The 16,927-nt window shown below is 38.4% G+C and overlaps 1 protein-coding gene, 1 long non-coding RNA gene and 1 pseudogene across 4 annotated transcripts in view; 2 read left to right on the forward strand and 1 right to left on the reverse strand.

Moving 5' to 3' along the window:
- The window catches only part of CCDC191 (coiled-coil domain containing 191), an 89,983-nt gene that overhangs the window by 18,436 nt on the left and 54,620 nt on the right, over positions 1 to 16,927 (reverse strand). For 2 of the 3 annotated variants that reach the window (XM_060639955.3, XM_060639958.3), the window contains 3 exons: positions 14,811 to 14,893; positions 13,948 to 14,049; positions 3,223 to 3,366 (listed from right to left, as the gene is read on the reverse strand). In XM_060639955.3, coding sequence (XP_060495938.3) covers positions 3,223 to 3,366; positions 13,948 to 14,049; positions 14,811 to 14,893 — 329 coding nt within the window. The remainder of the gene's footprint in view (positions 1 to 3,222; positions 3,367 to 13,947; positions 14,050 to 14,810; positions 14,894 to 16,927) is intronic. The other variant, XM_060639956.3, reaches the window with a different exon arrangement.
- LOC132683707 (uncharacterized) lies at positions 1,314 to 4,956 on the forward strand. The gene is made up of 2 exons (XR_009612348.3): positions 1,314 to 1,840; positions 4,393 to 4,956. It is a non-coding gene; the product is annotated as an uncharacterized LOC132683707 (long non-coding RNA).
- On the forward strand, positions 10,131 to 11,607 carry LOC132683705 (ATP synthase peripheral stalk subunit b, mitochondrial pseudogene; annotated as a pseudogene).

Genomic DNA, 16,927 nt, shown 5'->3' on the forward strand with positions numbered 1-16,927 from the left:
GCAAGGAAACAGATACCCCCTTGGAACCACCAGAAGGAACGTGCCTTTGCCCCGCAAGTCTGATTTTAAGATAATAAATATGGGTTGTTTTAAGCCACTAAAGTTGTGGTAATTTTTTGTACCAACAATAGGAAGCTAATACTCTTGTCATAAGCTGCAGAGGTGATTCCTAAAATGTGGTGCTCAGACCACTCAGAATTTCCTGGGCTACTTTTAAAAAATGCAGATTCCCTGACACATATACCAGCCCACAACTCAGTCCTACTGAGAATACCTGGAGGGGGCACCAGGGAATGTTCATTTTTAGAAGTTCTCCAGATAAAAAGAAAACAGGTTTTACAAACAGAAAAGTTTGGAAATACTGGTTTCAGAACTGTTTTCCTATTTTTATTTTAATTGGGCTTTTCTATTTTTATTTATTTTTTAATTATTTATTTTTAAATTTATATCCAAGTTAGTTAGCATATAGTGCAACAGTGATTTCAGGAGTAGATTCCTTAATGCCCCTTATCCATTTAGCCCATCCCCCCTCCCACAACCCCTCCAGAAACCCTCTGTTTGTTCTCCATATTTGAGTCTCTTATGTTTTGTCCTCTTGTTTTTATATTATTCATTTATTATCACTATTATTTTTAATAATCTATTTAGGGATTTTCTATTTTTAAAGCCTATAATTGTCCTTTTGGACTCAAACTCCTATTTTTATATTCTAATAAATTAAAAAAAATTAATTTGGGGGCACCTAGGTGGCTCAGTTGGTTAAGCATCCAACTTCCACTCAGGTTATGATCTCACAGTTTATGAGTTTGGGGCTTTGTGCTGACAGCTCAGAGCTTGGAGCCTGCTTCAGATTCTGTGTCTCCCTATCTCTCTCTCTGCCCTTCCCCTATTTGTGCTCTCTCTCTCTCTCTCAAAAATAATAAACTTTTTTTAAAGTTTATTTATTAATTTTGAGAAAGAGAGACAGTGCAAGTGGAGGAGGGGCAGAGAGGGAGCGAGAGAGAATCCCAAGCAGGCTCTACACTGGCAGCACAGAGCCTGACATGGGGCTTGAACTCATGAAACTGAGATCATGACCTGAGCTGAAACTAAGAGTCAAATGCTTAACCAACTGAGCCACCCAGGCGCCCCAATAAATAAACTTAAAAAAAATTTTTTTTCATTTGGTTATTCACCCATAGATTCAATTTCATTTCAAAATCTTATACCTTATGTTTAAAATTTTTTAAAAATTTTAATGTCTATTTTTGAGAGAGAGAGAGAGACAGAGCATGAGCGGGGCAGGAACAGAGAGAGAGAGAGGGAGACACAGAATCTGAAGCAGGGCTCCAACCCACAGACTGTGAGATCATGACCTGGGCTGAAGTCAGACGCTTAACTGACTGAGCCACCCAGGAGCCTCCAAGATGTTATACCTTTTTTGGTTTAGTTTAGTAAAAAATTAGGACAAAAGAAGAGCTTATAAAAATATAAGAGTGAGTCTTTCCACTCTCTGTCTACTTTTTCTTTGTGTATTAATAATTGAAAATCTCCCCAAAATATACAAAAGCCAGGTAAAACAAAACTAGAAATTCAATTGGATAGCAAACTATCAGATATAACCAACTTATCATTTGGTAGTATATTGTAAGAAACAAATTTCAATTCAAATTTCAAATTTCATTTCCAGATTCATTCATTCAGAAGACCAGGGAGTCAGCCCTCCTATCTCATTACAAGAAAAAGCCAAAGCAAAAAGCAATGGCTTAGGGCACAGATGGATCCTCTTGCCCTCAGGCCTGATCACCACAAACTGACTTCATCAGCAGGTCTGGAATACTCAACAGTTCCAGAACCACTGGTAAGGAGGCTGAGTGCAAAAAATCAGGGACAGAGAAAAGACAGTGGGAAGGACATCTTGGGAAGGTAGAAAGAAAGTGTGAAAGACAGGAAGAGAACAAAGAGAATGAAGAATGAATAGATTAGGTAGGGAGGAAAAAAACAGCCTAAGTCATGTGCACAGAGGTATAACCCACAGCATTACTCAATTTTGTGGGACTCTTATTATATTTGGTTTTCATAATCAAAAATGCTAGTTTTACTTTTCAGTATTAACCTGGCCAAATGTGTAAGAGTGGTCATAACTAGTATAGATTACTGTGCTTATTATTAGACAGCATTTTGAAAATAACATTTTATCCATTTTGAGCTTCTGATCATTTAGTTTAGAATGTCCTGCCCTATGTAGTGGGTAAATTTGAAGTTTAATGTTATTTGATTTTATCTATTTCTGTGTGGCAGAGTAGATTATTGTCCCTATAATAGGATTATACACCCATACTTTTTGTGTGTCATATCATAGTGCCTCCCAATGAAGTAGGAACCTTTTTCTCTCATAATGACCTTGAGTTTGGCTCTGGTACTTACTTTGGCCAATCAAATGTTAGTGGATGTGATACAAGCAGAGGCTTTGTATTGGTGTACATATTTGGGTTTAGTCTTGGTACCTCAGACATCTACCAGGTAAAAGCATGGCCTAAATTACTGCTGAAGCCAGAAAGAGGCTTTGGAGAGATCTGAATGTAATCCACAACTGGGCCACAGACATGTGAGTAAGAAATAAGCCACTGATTATTGAGGGCTGTTTGTTATGCAGTTTTATTGAAGTAGAAACCTGACTAATACTCCTTATGGTAGTCATTTTCTCTTTATTAAAAACATGGCTAAAATTGAGAAAGGCCTCTCTTTATCTTACTTTGAAAGTCTTTAATAAAAAACATTTACTAATTTTGGGGCAGCTGGGTGGCTCAGTTGAGTGCCTGACTCTTGATTTTGGCTCAGGTCCGATCCCAGGGTTGTGGGATCGAGCTCTGCTTTGGGTTCTATGCTGAGCATGAAGCCTGCTTGGGATGCATGCATGCATGCATGCATTCATTCATTCATTCATTCTCTCTCTCTCTCTCTCCCTCCCCCCCACTCCCTCTCTAAAACTAAAAACAAAACAAAACAAACAAACCTCACTTTGTTTCCAACTTACCCAATTACAGAAATCTTCCTCCATCTTTGATGACCAAATGTGAGCTCTTATCCCAAATAAAGAAATACATATACTCAAATAGTAGGTCTGGAATAATATTTCTGGCTTTTAAGCACCAAACAAACAATCCTAATTGGGGGTTTATTCTATTTGAAAATTCTATTTATTCATTTTGTAATTTTGGGAGGAAGCTCGTGACACTATACCTGAATGTTTTGCTTGCTTTGCATTCTCAATCTTTTCCAAGGCTCCATGCCTTTTTTTCTTAGCAACACTCTTTCATAATGTTCTTTAGCTGCTGCTTCCAGCTGTTGGTTCCTCTTAATTCTCTTCTGCTTCTCTAGTTCTTTCTGGGAAAAATTAAAAAGTAAAACTGCTGAGGAAGGTGGTGACCTAGGAGGTCCTGGACTTCCCTCTTCCCTTGGATGCACTCAGTGTATAGCCACAGATGGAGCATTTCCCTCTAAAAGAAGTCCAGAAACTAGCTGAGCGACTTCCATATCAGGTGAATGAGAGAATACCCACATCAAAGTGGGTAGGAAAGGCTGAAACACATTCTTGACTGAAATCCATCCCTGGCACTGCACCATACAACAGGAAGGGAACTCCCAACTCCGAACTTCTCTCTGAGGAATGAAGGGTTTGGACTGCACATCTAGTATTTCAACTTTTAAAACAACCAACCCAAAGGAAGGGCCCCTAAAACAACTGGCTCTGAAAGCCAGTGGAGCCTGTGTCCATGAGATACACAAAACCAAGAAATGGTTCTTAATGGATGTGTGAGCACTCCCTACGGCCATCCCTGTGGGGCTCAGCCCTGAGAGAGCAGGCAAAAACGCCCATCTCCCAGTATTTCCCTGAAAGAGTTTGATGGCATACTTTATAAGCTAATTCCTGAGGGTCCAGTTTCTAATTTAGCACACATTTAGGGGTTGGCTATAGTCTTCCCCAGAGACTGAAGTTGTCTGATGGGGCCTTCCCCTGTCCTCTCCCTCTAACTCACTCCAGTGATAAAACAAGACCACCAGCATCTCTCTGGAAGGAGTGTGGATACAATCTGGTTACCCAACATTTATGACAACCACCTGAGGGATGGGACCCTGGTTTGCCCGGCTCTGAAAGCCAATGGAGCTTATATTCACAGGTCCTATAGGACTGTAACAAAGAAGCAGTTTTTAAATGGGTTTAGAAGCATCCCTCTCCCCCTGTGGCTACACACCTGGGCTCAGTGCAGAGGGAGCAGGCAAAGACACATCTCATAGTTTCTCTCAAAGGGGCTTAGTTACCTACATTTCCAGCTGCTGCCTGAGGGTACAGTTTTTAATCAGCTTGCATCCAGGTGCTGACTGAGATTCTCCCCTTTGGAACACTGACAGGTCTTGGTACAGGCTCAACTACTGGGAACTAAGAACAAAGGCAGCAGACTGAATGATCACAGAGGTCTGAGAGACAACCAAGAACCTGGGCCAAGCTGACAAGGTTCATCTCCTACATAAGACCACTCTGTTAAGACTAGGAGAGGTGGCTGCTTTATCTAATGTGCAGAGACCAAGAGCATCAAGAAAAATAGAGAAACGGGAATATCTTTCAAACAAAGGAACAAGATGAATCTCCAGAAAGCAATCTTAATGAAATAAGTGACTTGCCTAATAGACAGTTCAAAACAGTGGTTGTACAGATGCTTACTGAGGTCAGGAGAGCAATGCATGAGGAAAGACAGAATTTCTCCAAGAGATACAAAATATATTTAAAGAACAACCCCAAACATAAATCATACAGCTGAAGAATACAATAACTGAACTGAAACAATTCAATAGAGGGGTTCAATAGTAGACTACATCAGGCAGAAGAAAGGATCAGCCAACATAAAGACAGAGCAAAGAATCGCTTAAGGCACTAATGGTACACCATCACAGGTACAAATATTTCCATTATACGGGTTCGAGAAGAAAGGAGCAGAAAGCTTATTGAAAGAAATACTGGCTGAAAACTTCCCTCACCTGGGGAGATAAACAGACATACACATCCAGGAAGCCCAAAGAATACCAAACAAAATGAATCTAAAGGGACACACACACCAAAACACATAATTAAATTGTCAGAAGTTAAAAGACAAGGAGAGAATCTTAAAAGCATCAAGAGAAGAACAACTTGTTACATATAAGAGCACTCCCATAAGACAATCAGCCAGTTTTTCAGCCAGAAATCTAGCAGGCCAGAGATAGTGGGATGATATATTCAAAGCGTGAAAGAAAAAAACTGCCCAACAAGAATCCTCTACCTGGCAAAGGTGTCCTTCAGAATTGGAAGGAGAGATAAAAGAGTCTTGCAAACAAAAGCTGAAAGAGTTCATTACCAATAGCCCAGCCTTACAAGAAGTGTTAAAGGGACTTCTTCAAGTTGAAGTGAAGGACACTAATTAGTAACATGAAAACATATTAAATTATAAAACAATAAAATTTACTGGTAAAGGGGTGTATGTGTGTGTGTGTGTGTGTGTGTGTGTGTGTGTGTGTGTGGTTTAATCCAGAATACTCTAATATTGTAATGGTGGTGGGTGAATCACTTATAACTCCAGTATAAAGGTCAGAAGACAAAAATATTAAAAATAACTATAGTGATAATTTGTTAATGGATACTCACTATTAAGAATTGTAAATTGTGACATCAACATAAACTGGGAGCGAGAGTATAAAAATGTAGAAGTTTGTATACAAACTTAATCAGCTTAAAACAGACGATTATAACTATAAGATGTTTTACGTCAGCCTTATAACCAAAAAGCATAAACCTATAGTAAGTACACAAAAAAAGATAGAGAAAGGAATCAAAGCATTCCACTACAGAGGATCATTAAATTACAAAAGAAGAAAGCAAGAGAGGAAGAAAGGAATAAAGGAACTACAAAACTACAATAAACAATATGGCAAGAGTAAGTCCACACCTATCATTTACTTTATTTTTTTAAGTTTATTTATTTTGAGAGCGCATGAGCAGGGGAGGGGCAGAGAGAGAATCCCAAGCAGGCTCCACACTGTCAGTGCAGAGCCTGATGTGGGGCTTCAACTCACGAACTGTGAGATCATGACCTGAGCTGAAGTTGGATGCTTAAGTGACTGAGCCACCCACCCGGGTGCCCCTTATCAATTACCTTAAATGAACACAGACTGCAGTGCCTGGGTGGCTCAGTTAAGCATCTGACTCTTAATTTCAGTTCAGGTCATGATCTCAGGGTTATGAGACTGAGCCCTGTGTCAGGCTCTATGCTGAGCGTAGAGCCTGCTTAAGATTCTTTCTCTCTTTCTCGCTGCCCCTCCCCCACTTGCACTCTCTCTAAAACAAACAAACAAAAACCTAAATGCACACAGACTAAATTGTCCAATTAAAAGCCATACAGTGGCTGAATGGATTAAAAAAACCCAGGACCCAACCATCTGCTGCCTGGGAGAGGCTCATTTCGGCTTTAAGGACACATAGAACTAACAGTAAAGGGATGGAAAAAAGATATTCCATGCAAATGCAAACGAAAGAGAGCAGGGGTAGTTATATCTACATCAGACATTAAGCCAAAATCTATAATAAAAGATAAAAAAGGTCATTATATCATGACAAAAGGGTCACTTCATTAGGAAGAATTATACCTCAGCAAAGCTGCAAAAAATAAGTAAAAATGCCATGACCCAAACACTAATGAATTTCAACAAATAACTAATTAATTTAATTTCAACATATAACTACTAAACAGTGTGCTAATCATGGTAACAGAACACTGGAGCATCATGGGAAACAATTCTGCCAAGAGGGTGGGGACAAGTTGGTCATAAGTACTACACGAATGAATGCTGTACATATTCTTAGATATATTCAGTATTGTTCACAGATGATTTGCATGTCACTAAGTTCCCCCAAAGTAAAACATCTAGTTAGAAGAGCAATCAATATTTTCCCCTCATTATTATGGGAAATGTAGCAATACAGTCCCTTCGTTTGGATTATGGGGTAGAGATTTATATGTAAATAATACCCTATTTAAATTTAAAGATACTCTATACTCCATTTAATGCCTACAATAATATTCTTACACTGGGATTTTTAAAAACGTGATGAACAAATAAGTCCAAAAAAGAGTTAAAAATATTTGATGATCATTAGGCAGCCCTCCCTTCTCTGAGGAGGAGAAAGCTTAACCATCCGTGGTGATGCACTGAGAAAAGACACCTCCGTTCTCTTCAAAGAAGAACTGCACCCCGAGAGGCTGACTGAGGAAGATGACGGAAGCTTAATGGTTTACTGTAAAGGTATTAGGATTTCTTGTATTTCTCTTTTTAATAAAAATGAGCTATAATAAAAGTGAGAGAAAAAACTACCTTAAAAACGTGAGTGGTAGCAACTGATACCCGTTACGAGAGTCACAAGAACAAAAGCAAAGACTTTACAGTAGTTGTCATCTATGTAGTGTAAATATAAAAATATTGAATTTAAGCTTCTTTTTCTACCCCCCCCCCCCCAATTTCACTTGAGGAAAAGTGTGCTGAATTAGCTGATTCTGACAAGCTGCTTCATTGCTGAGTCTTATGCAAGAAAAAAAAAATGAGAGAAGCAAGTGGAACATTTCTAATATGGAAGGGAGATTTGTCCTGATCTTCCATTCCAAACTACCGGTTTCAGTACAAATTCCTTAAGATGAAATGTCCACATTCTCTAAATCACTAACATAAAATTATCTTTATAATCTTTATTCCAGACACTTGAGATATTGAACTGAATGGTCAGAAATAAAAATCATTTATAAGAATTTTCTTAATGAGTAACAAGGAGCAGCTGAGGGTTATGTGGGGAGGAAAACAGAAAAGTAGCCATTTTCACATCCACTGAAATGTCCCTGCAGCATTGAGATGGCAGTTGCAACTTACAGACAGTAATTCAACACAGACAATAAGCCTTTGGAGAAATCCTCAGTCTCACCAACCCTGTTCACACACACACCTAAGTTATGGTGTAAATATTTTCCTAGAATTACAACTCTATGGCTGATGTTGTAGGTTCAAAAGAAAACCCATTTTTGGATGGAGCAGGGAAAATGAGTCTTTATTACTTTTTCTTTTCAAATTTTTGTTTAAATTCTAATTAGTTAACATACAGTGCAATATTGGCTTCAGGAGTAGAATTCAGTGATTCATCACTTACATACGACTCCCAGTGGTCATCAATAACAAGTGGCCTCCTAATACCCATCACCCATGTAGCCCATCCCCTACCCACCTCCCTCTACCAACCCTCAGTTTGTTCTCTATTCTTAAGAGTCTCTTATGGTTTGTTTCTCCTTTTTTTCCTCCTCCCATATGTTCATCTATTTTGTTTCTTAAATTCCACAAGAGTGAAATCATACAGTATTTGTCTTTCTTTGACTTACTTCGCTTAGCATAATACACCCTAGTTCCTTCCACATCGTTGCAAATTAAAATAGCCTTCTTTGAAGTTTACTTTTCGATGAAAAAAATAGAAAAACATTTAATAGAAAGCTGTTTGAGCCAAAATTCGGTTTCCACAGCAAATTATTTAAATATATATTTTACCTCTTGATTAAGGATTCCTCAAGAGTTCACTGTATTTCATTAATATTACCATATTTTCCATTTCCTGTACATAAAACAAAGGATTACATGAAATGATGGTGTCTGCTTTGAGATGGCACTTATATTGGGGTTTCATATAGCATAGTTCACTCAGGCTAAGAAGGGATAAAAAATTAGGGCATCTTTCTGATTTAAATTATTCAACAAGTGATGTGCAAAAAATAAGACTAATCTGAACGTGTATATGTGCATGTGTATATTTCTCCACCACTACTACTTTGAAAGACCAGGAATTACAGCAAGAATTAAGAAGACTACAGGGCAGTCAACACCATTCCCAAACTCTCTGCCTTCTGTCCACTATAAGCCACCCTTTCATTGTGTTCTGGCACATATTCTGGAACATTTATATACTCCTATAATTTATACCCTTTGCTCTCTGGTATCATGAATTTCTCCCTCACTACTGGATCATTCCCATTGCTATGCAACTATGTACATGTAACTCCCATCTTTAGAAAATAAAATAAGGCAGAAAAAACAATCACCAGCCATGACAGAATCTTCTTTGATCCCATGTGACCCCGATTATACTCATAGTCATGAATGAGCTCCATCTTGCCAAATCAAAGAGTCTGTCCTCCTTTTAATTGAACTCAGCACTATTTAGTACAGTTAACTACCATCAACCCCTTTCCAGAAATGGTTTTTCTCTCAGCTTTTTTGACAAAAATTTCTTCTGGTTTTCTTTCTACCTCATTAGCTTCTCATCCTCAGTAATTATTTATACACTCTAGGACTTGGTCTTGGACCCTTATATTTCTTCTCCATCCAATCTCCCAAGCTGATTTCATCCATTCCCAGAGCATTAATAACATTGACATGTTTTTGACTTTCACGTTCCTTACTACAATCTTCATATCCAGGCTTATATATTCAGCTATTTGATACATTCAGTTGGATGTGTAATAGGTATCTCACATTTAACATGCCCCTACTGGACCTTGCAGAAGCCTCCTTAGCATCTTACAGCTCAAATATCACCTCCTCAGAGAAGCCTTTCCATCTTGCTTCCCTCATTCCCCCATTTTACCTCTCCCTCCCTACTTCTTTGTTACCTTGTTTACTTCCTACTCTCCCCAGGTAGCATATAATCTTTGCGAGGGCAGAAGTGTTGTCTATCTTCTCCATTGCTCTATTCTAATACCTAGAATGATGCCTAGCACATAGTAGAGGCTCTATAGATACTTGTTTAGTGAACAAATATGCTTGTTACACAATTATGGAAGACTTAAAAACTTCATCAACTGTCTATTAATCAAAAACATATTTATATATCCATAAAAGTTACTGTCTGATAAATATTACTAGAAAGTAAGCTTTTCAGAAAAATGGACAATGGGATGTTAAAGTTTAGATTTTTTTCTTTTTTATAATTTTTTAAAAATGTGTATTTTTGAGAGAGAGAGAGAGAGAGAGAGAGAGAGTGAGTGAGAGTGTATGCATGAGCGGGGAAGGGGCAGAGAGGGAGACAGGGAGACACAGAATCCAAAGCAGTCTCCAGGATCTGAGCTGTCAGCACAGAGCCCAATGTGGGGCTAGAACTCATGAGCTGTGAGATCATGTCCTGAGCTGAAGTTGGATGCTTAACTGACTGAGCCACTCAGGCACCCCTAGATTTTTATTTTCAAAAGGTCACTGAATGAGACCCACAAGTGGCCATCATACTGCTACATCTGACAAGCTACCCTGTCAGGGACACAGAAACACTAAGCCACCATCACTTGGATCATCAATGAATGACCATGCTGTCCCAGGTCATACTTCCTGCCATAGCTACAGTGGCCTCCTCTGAAGAATGCAGAATTTCTAGCACCAGCTAAAATGTAGGTAACAAGGTCGGCCCTTTCAGAAAGGGCAGTCATGTCTTAACCCTGAACCATTTCTTTCTGAATATACAGGACAAATTTGTCATAGGCTTATCCCTAAGGAATTGTTTTAGTTCTTTTATCCTGAAACATGTCAAAGGACTTATCTTGTATTTCTTATCCAAAGAAATACATGAGACTGCCCCAGAAACCTTCTCTACCATATCAACAGTAGGGTTGCTCATCTATGTAATTAGAAAATATGGTACCTCATACTGTAAACAGATAATAAGAAAAAAAAAAATCCCAACTAGAAGAAGAGAAGCAGGCTCCCATCAAATACATCCAGGATGTGACTGATTCAGAGAAGTCATAGCAGGCACTAGTTCAGAAATGTCATTATCTTTTTGTCCAGAGGAATAATGCTGCCATGGCCTTGGTGGTTGCTTACTAGGAATGGCTGTATCAAGTACACGAGGAGGTAAAGAATTGCCTGTGCAGAATATGATGCATCAGAAGGAAAAAGACCTCATGATAAACTGGGTAGAGAAATACACTGTGGAGAGCATGACTGCCCAGAAGCAAAGGAGACAACTGTCAAATGTATTTTAGATCTGAAGCTGCTTGCAAAGAAAGCTCAAACACAGTTTGAACATGCATCTATCTTTATTGAAACAGCTATAGTAGATTTACTAAATGGAAACTAGTCTATATGACACATCTCTTGGTCTACCATTTTGGACTAATGTTATATTTTATCTGCAGGTCATAGTGATAGGGAGGTTCCCACCTTTTTGCAGGCTTTTGCTCTAGGAACTCCGCCAGGCTGTCACAGAGAGAATCGAGGGAATCCAGATAAAGTTCCTACCATGGTTCTGGCTCGGGGAGAGTAACAGCAGTCACTGTGAATCTGCCCAAACCATTCTCCCTTGGGAAACAAAGCCTTCATCTGCAAGTGGCCCTACTTCAGTGTACTAGTGGACTGCTACTGCAGCTGGGGGGGAAGAGAGCTCTGCCCAGACTTGCCCCCCATATCTCACCTAAGTGGAGGGGGAACCTCACACAGGCAAAGGCTTTAAGGTTACAGACTGAGCTAGCGGATACCGAAAGGGAAGAGTAAACAATGAGAATGCTATATTTGTATGGACATAAGATTTTTCATATTGAAGAAAGTCAAGTATCTACCAAAGTGCCCAAAGTGATGGTGTTAGGAAGTGGGGCCTTTGGGTGCTTAGGTCATGAGGGTGGAGCCCTCAGAATGGGATGTGCTGTCATAAAAGAGACCCCACAAAGCTCCCTAGCTCTTTCCACTACGTGAAGACACAGCAAAAAGTTAGAAAAACTGGAAAAATCGGTGAAATCTGATTTCACAAAGCTCCTTAGCTCTTTCCACTACGTGAAGACACAGCAAAAAAGTTAGAAAAACTGGAAAAATCAGTGAAATCTGAATAATGTCTGGTGTTAATAGTAATGTAATAATGTTGGTTTCTTAGCTTTGACAAACGTACCATGGTAATATAAGATGGTAACATTAAAGGAGAAACTGAAACTAAGTGAGGGTTGTAGGAAATCTCCCTGTACTACCTTTGCAACTTTTTTGTAAGCCTAAATTATCCAAAAGAAAAAGTTTATTTTTTAAAAATGATGGGTATTAAGGAGGGTACTTGTGATGAGCACTCGGTGTTGTATGGTAAGTGATGAGTCACTAAATTCTACACTTGAAACAAATATGTTAACATTTTAGTAGTAATGCTCTATGTTAACTAACTTAATTTAAAAACTTAAAAAATGACCTTCAGCATATAATAGGTTTTGAAGAATTGTGAATGACAAGTGAAAAAACTCATGATAGACTCTGAAATGCAAAAAAGGAGCTTAAAAGCTACATACACCGCCCCTTCCCCCACCCCAGGTTATCAGTCTATTAAGAGAGAGATGCTTAGAGAAAAAGAAGTAAATATACTAAGGTATTAAATAGTTACCTCTTAGTGCTGAGCTCATAGATTTAAAAAAAGTTTTTTTTTGGTATTCTCAAATGTTCTGCAATGAACAGTAATATAAGATGTATTGACTTTGTATCATTGTGTTTAAGTATTTTTAATTTTACATCACGGTATTTAAGTTATGGGACAGCAACAAGAAGAGTAAACATCACTCAACAACTTTACTTCCTCTTCTGGGGAAGGAGCTAGTATGCTTTCACTTGTACGCAGGACAGTTGTATCAAGTTAAGCAGAATTATGATCTTGTTGTTGTCTTTATTTAGAGATCAAGTGTGAGTTAAGAAGATATGTATGGATGCCAAGTTGATAAGGGGTAGACTTGTTAATTTTATGTGTTAACTTGAATGTGCCACAGGATGCCTACATGAAACATTTAGGGGTGTGTCTGTGAATGTGTTTTGGGATGAGATTAGCATTTGAATCTATGGACTTTGTAGACTGTCCTCCCAAATGTCCAAATGGCATCGTCCAAGGAACAATTTGCCTCTTTTTTCTTTCTGGCTGCCTGCTTGAGATGGGACATTGGTCTTGTCCTGCTCCTAATGTGGAATCTATACCATCAATTATCCTGGTTTCAGGCCTTCAGACTCAGACTGGAATTACATTGCTGGCTTTTCTGGGTCTACAGTTTGCAGATGGCAGACTGTGGGACTTCTCAATCTCTATAATCATGTGAGCCAATTCCTCATAATAAATCTCTTCCTTATACATATATCTTATTGCTTCCATTTCTCTGTAGAATCATGACTAATACAATTTCCAATTTGAATCTCTTTCCTACAAAAAGATCTATAATATCCCCCAAATCTTAATAGGTCTTGCCTTATATGACTCTCTTGATCTCCTTTGGACTTTGAGGCACAAGACAGCATATGCTGGACTACATTGTCTGACAGGTGTGCAATTTTAGGCCTTATCTTTCCAACCAGAATTTAATAATCTTGAAAGTAAAAGTTTCAGCTCTTATTTCTTCTGTGTGTATTTTCCTCCATTTGTTCACTTATTTGTTCATTCATCTATTCACTCATTCAACACACTTGCTGAGTTCCTACTATATGCCTACTATACTGCTAACCAAAACAACAGGGAGCAGCACCAGACTGCTCCCTTTATTCTCAAGGAGATTTCAGTTTAGTTGGGGATGCTGAAATCAATAAGACAACCACAAAACATATGCTTAATTACAAGCCCTGGTAATGCTTTGAAGAAAACACATTCCAGAGTCCATTAAGGGGAACTTAACTTAACCTTGGGTGGAGAAGAGAGTGTACAAGGCAAGAAAGGCTAATCTGGAAGAAGTTCTGTTTAAGCTGAAGAATGAGCAGGTTTTCACTAACTAAGGTAGAAAAAAAGGGTAGAGGTGTGAAAAGAGTGTTCTGGTTGGAAGTTCTGGGATGGAGAAGGTGCAGAGGGCCACAGTAATGCACACAATAGGCTTTAAGAGACAGGTGCTATGTATGGCTGACCAAACATTTGCTACAAACCATTTTCTGCAGTCTCTTCTCTTCTTGTTTTTTCTTAAGCTGAGCTTCCTTTTCTTCTGCTTCCCTCTTCTGACGGTCCTCCTCTTGGGCCTTTAACTGGGCCTAATCAACATTAGAGTCAGTAAACAATAAGAATGCTATATTTGTATGGACATAAGATTTTTCATATTGAAGAAAGTCAAGTATCTACCAAAGTGCCCGCTCTGTCCCTGGAAGAAGCCTATACTTCATGATAAAAGTAGAAAACCCAACAAATAGGTGATCACTTGTGTAACTTAAAAGTATCTCCAAAATAATTATCTTCTACTTGGGAAGGTGATACTAAGCAAGAAAAGGACATTACTTTTTCAGTAAAAAATAATTACTTTTTAGTTATTTTCACCTGTGAAACACTAAGTCCAAACTCTATAAAGTGTCGGAAATTTCTTTCATTTCACACTCAAACTCCCCCCCCCCCAAACTGTTGGAACTATTTATTTTTTCTTACTAGGTACAAAATTTACTTTTGACAGTCTAGGTCACAACTCTGTATGACAGGAACTACTCACCTTTGCAGCTTACCAGATCAGACATCTAAATCTAAATGTGCAGATCTTCCCAATTGCTGGCTCTCATCAACTTTTATAACATTTCCTTCCTGCTACACTAATGGTGTTTCTGTTTTTTACCTTTGTTTTCCTAAAATTTTCAGAGTTCAGGCCAGTGGGTAAAAAGCCATTTCTAAAGTTGACCTAGCTCTCTTGTCTCAAAACACTTAAACAAGCTGTTTTTTGTTTAAAAAAAATGAGGATCATTTTTTTTTTTTTTAAAATAAAGACCTATACCAATCTTTTTTCTTGCCTGGGGTTTCATTCTTGATTTACCAATTTCTCCTCTTCTTGTTTTTTCTTCCTCTCTGCCAAGATCCGCCTACGTTCAGCTCGCTGAACTGCTCTCTCTTCCATGGCTAGAAAATAGTAACAGAGCTCCGATATAAAAAATATAAGGAACATTGCAAAAGAAATGTCTCCACATTTTATAGCAAAATTTAGTGTTACTGTTAGGGTTTTCTTGCTGGTTGGGTGTTTACAATCTCAGAAACATTTATTTATTTGTTGGTAAATATATAAATAAAAAATTCATATAAAATAGAAGTTGTAGTTGCTATTTATAAATATATGAGTATATATGTGTTACTTATATACCCCGTACAAGTTAAAGACCTAAAATCCTATCCTCAGCAGTGATGAACAATTTGCAAATTGTTTTTTTGTTTACTTTTCTATTAGAATAAATATTTACTGATTTAAATAAGAGAATGTGCCTTGATGATACTTTTCTTAATGAAACCCAGAAACCAGAATTCTTTTTTAAGTAGGCTTCACGCCCAGCATGGAGCCCAACGCGGGGCTTGAACTCATGACCCTGAGATCAAGAGTCGGGCGCTTAACCGACTGAGCCACCCAGGTGCCCCCAGAAACCAGAATTTTAATTTGATCATTTCTTTAACGAATGTAGAAAACTTTAAATACATCTGACACAGACTTTGACAGTACAATCAGTCTTCAAATCCCATTGGGTCTGCTATTTTTTCCCTAAGTCATTATACTACATACATACATGTAAGTATGTCTGTAGGTGAAACAACAACAACAAACTGAAGTTTGGGGTCACGATGAATATATTAAAATCTAGTTTTAAGGCATGAATAGATATCCAGATGGGCAGAAAATGGAATTGTACCAGGCATTTAGAGAACTGGCATCTGAGTGAATTCAAGTGTCAGACTCCTGTGCTTGACAGTCTATTAAATATCGATCCAAAAGAAGCAAATGTGCAAGATGGTCTGATAATATGACTCTGTCATCAGTTGGGCTTTTACAGGAAGATGGGCACGGGTGGGAGGAGTATCAAGTTCTGCCCACCTAAGTCAGCCAAGTTACTTTTGGTTCCTTGTGCCGTGATAGGAAAAATTTAAGTCCAACTTTCAAGAATTAATAAACAAAAAACTCACCAGGCTATTTCTTACAGATATTAAGTGTCTACTTTCCTAGAAAAAGAATAGTGGGAAAGCTGCAGATGGCGGCAGTGAGGCTGTCTTCAAGGAGGCAGAAATAGACTAGAGGATTAAAGCAAGAGCCCTGAGGAGCAGAGTCTTTGGTAATAAGCGCTTTCCCCATGTTTTCTAGAATGAATCATTAAAGACTACTTGAAAAGGAGCCTGCAGTTCTAAAATATGATAACCGCTTGATCCAAACAATAATTTTTTAAAAACAAGCACACTGAACTAGGCATTTCCTGACCATCCTCAGGGGTAGACAAAGATGGCATAGATTGCCGTCCTGGCAAAGAGTCAATGCAAAGCCTGCTACTTTCTTCATGAAAAGGAAGGACTTCAGGCACAGCGTGCCTTCAGGTGACGTCACTTCTTATTAGGGCAACTATCTTGCCATAGGTGAAAAATCAGATTTACAAACCACAATATAACTGAACTGCTAATGTGCCTACCTCTACATACAAACATATACAGTGCATGACTGAGTATTCAGTAAAAACAATTAGCAGATTCACTAGGTGGAGAATGCTTTTCTTCTCATAGCATTATTTGGTTTAAATAATGATTACCACATGCATCAAAATGTTATTATCACCATCAAGGTACAACTCATTATAAGATGATGTAGTAACTTGATGTGGATTGCTGTAAATGGATCAATATTTTAAGGTTAACAAAGTATAATGTCAGGTGATCTTTATCAGTGTTTGTGGTTAGCAGTTACTCAGAGTTTTCTCATTAGTGTAACTGTCCCATTTTTTTTCCCACAGTCCAAATCTCATATTGCAGAAAGATGATGCATCTTTCAGTTTGTTTTTGTTCTTTTTGTATTGGTTGGGAAGGCCAAAAAGTTTGGCAGAAGGGGCAGGAAAAAAGCCGTGGAACTCTCTGGTGCACTGGTCTCCTCACATCTTTGACCAGGTTCTGCCAAGTCTCAAAACCCAG

This window comes from Panthera onca, chromosome C2 (genome assembly GCF_046562875.1).
Source record: "Panthera onca isolate mPanOnc1 chromosome C2, mPanOnc1 haplotype 2, whole genome shotgun sequence".
In the NCBI taxonomy this organism is placed as follows: domain Eukaryota; kingdom Metazoa; phylum Chordata; class Mammalia; order Carnivora; family Felidae; genus Panthera; species Panthera onca.